At 37.0% G+C, this 2,084-nt stretch overlaps 1 protein-coding gene across 1 annotated transcript in view; it reads left to right on the top strand.

Moving 5' to 3' along the window:
• Nucleotides 1-1,521, top strand: part of LOC110112816 (vesicle-associated membrane protein 714) — a 31,453-nt gene extending 29,932 nt beyond the window's left edge. The window contains exons 4-5 of the mRNA XM_020845155.2: nucleotides 1,139-1,251; nucleotides 1,340-1,521. Coding sequence (XP_020700814.1) covers nucleotides 1,139-1,229 — 91 coding nt within the window. The 3' untranslated portion in view covers nucleotides 1,230-1,251; nucleotides 1,340-1,521. The remainder of the gene's footprint in view (nucleotides 1-1,138; nucleotides 1,252-1,339) is intronic.
• The last annotated feature ends 563 nt before the right edge of the window (nucleotides 1,522-2,084 follow it).

Genomic DNA, 2,084 nt, shown 5'->3' with positions numbered 1-2,084 from the left:
TGTCAAACGGCATCGCAAGTAAACGGTTATGACTGAGGTCCTTTAAACCAGATGGTTTGACTCCAAATTACACCACTAAATTACGGTCTTGGTCAGAGCCCATAAGTTCCCCAATGGCTCTAAATACTTGAGATATGAGATATGAATCAATATGATATTATCGATAGAGTACAAAGCCTTCTGTCAGTTAAGGTGGATCTAAATTTATCCACTTAGACAAATATTTACCCCATATTTACGAGGTACCATTGGACTACGCAACTCATGGCTACTAACAAGGATTCTACTGTCAGGTTGGGTCGATTACCTCCTCTGGCTAAGTAGTACAGGAACCACGATGGCCCGAGATGACAGAACAATGGGATCTTGATCGGGTACATCATTCATTCCCTCACCATTCGCTTTAAGTGCAAGGTGGTAAATTTCCATTTTTAAATATTAAACTCTCAAATACCAACTTATGTTCCTACTATATGCTAGATAACATATATCTTTACTTATCTGATTGACAACTAGCCTTAATCAAAAGTTTTCTCTCGTTATCGGGAGGGGTAATTAATTATAGGAGTTTGCAGAACTCAGATCTAAAGTCCTCCCCAATATGCATTATGAAAATTTACCTCGTCTCTCCCTAAAGTAGAGGGGGAGGCCGGGGCACGAATTTTTGAAGCTCTCATGCAAGTAAATGCAAACTCTATCATTTGAAAAAAATTCGATAATCTAAATTCGGCCAAAGAAGTTTTATCCTGTTCTTATGGTGAAACCAGAGCAAATCTTCCTAGGGACTTGACTTCAGAATAGACATAACCAGCTTTCGTCAGAGAATGTGGTCAATTGTCTGTCCTGATGGGAGGTCATTTTTAAAGAGATTTTGATGATTCAAACGTATATAACGTAAGGTTAGAAAATATAACGATAAGACAGGTAGATAAAATAAGTTAGAAGAATAAATATAAGTAGGTCAAAGGTAATGAATATTTGTAAAGCTGTTTTCAAATAGTTAGGATAAAATCATTGATGATGATGATGATATGAATGCCAAGTAAAATTATGCTATGGATTCTCTTATTCCTGAATATCATCATTGATCAGAAGCCGATGTGTTTTCTAACTTGCTGATCTTTCTGTCTCGCTGCAGGGCTTTGTTAACGTTAGTGATAGTTTTGTTGCTGTATATTATCATCGCTGCTTGTTGCGGAGGCATCACTCTTCCATCTTGCAGATCTTAGAAATCTCTCGGGACTTTATTAAGTCTGTCCTCATTCTCTTCAAGCCATGCATGTCTTTGCTGTGTTTCTTTAACTAATTTTGTCAATGATATTCTTCACAAATTTGACAGATTTATCTCTACCGCACGGGAGTTCTTCAGTACTACGAAAAGCATGGGCTGAACCTGTAATATCAGAGCTCAAAATTTGAGAGCTTTCTTGTATAGTTTCTGTAAACTGTTCCTTCATTAGCTTTCTCCTGCTTGTGAGATTATTTACAAAATTTGTTTAACTAATGATTGCTATTTTTTGTATAACTGCCTTGTTATATCTGTTTTTCTTAACAAATCGCCAAAATTTAAATTTACCATATGCTAAAATGTGTGTGTGAGTTTGTGAGTGAGAGAGAGAGAGAGAGAGCTCATGCCTGGGCATGACTTGCAACTCTGCATTTAGTGTCACATGATTTGTTTAATAAATAAAGAATTTAGAAGCATATTTATTGAGCTTTATGTAGCTTATGTTATAGTGGAGTTTGTTTAATTACTAAGAACTTTATTTGTTGGGGATAAGTACTTTTATATGGTACATCTAGTCTAGTAGGTGTTCATGGTGGTGGGTTTAGAGTCTAATGTTGAGGGTCCATTCAAGATTGTATCTTGGTCAAGTTGATGAGATCTAATATTGTCAACTCAAACTTTGGTGAATGTTGAGTCGGCTCTTTAGGGGTGTCAAAAGTTGACAGGACTTGAAATCCAGAAAAATTCAGGTTCGGGTCAACTCGTTTGTAAAATGGGGCTGGTCCGGGTTTGGATTTTTTATCCGTATGAAAAATGGGTTGGGTTCGGGTTGACCCGGAAAATTCGCGGGTTGACC

This window comes from Dendrobium catenatum, unplaced genomic scaffold (genome assembly GCF_001605985.2).
Source record: "Dendrobium catenatum unplaced genomic scaffold, ASM160598v2 fragScaff_scaffold_1579, whole genome shotgun sequence".
Taxonomy (NCBI): domain Eukaryota; kingdom Viridiplantae; phylum Streptophyta; class Magnoliopsida; order Asparagales; family Orchidaceae; genus Dendrobium; species Dendrobium catenatum.
The sequence above is the reverse complement of the archived record's forward strand: the minus strand, read 5'-3'. Positions and strand labels throughout refer to the sequence as shown.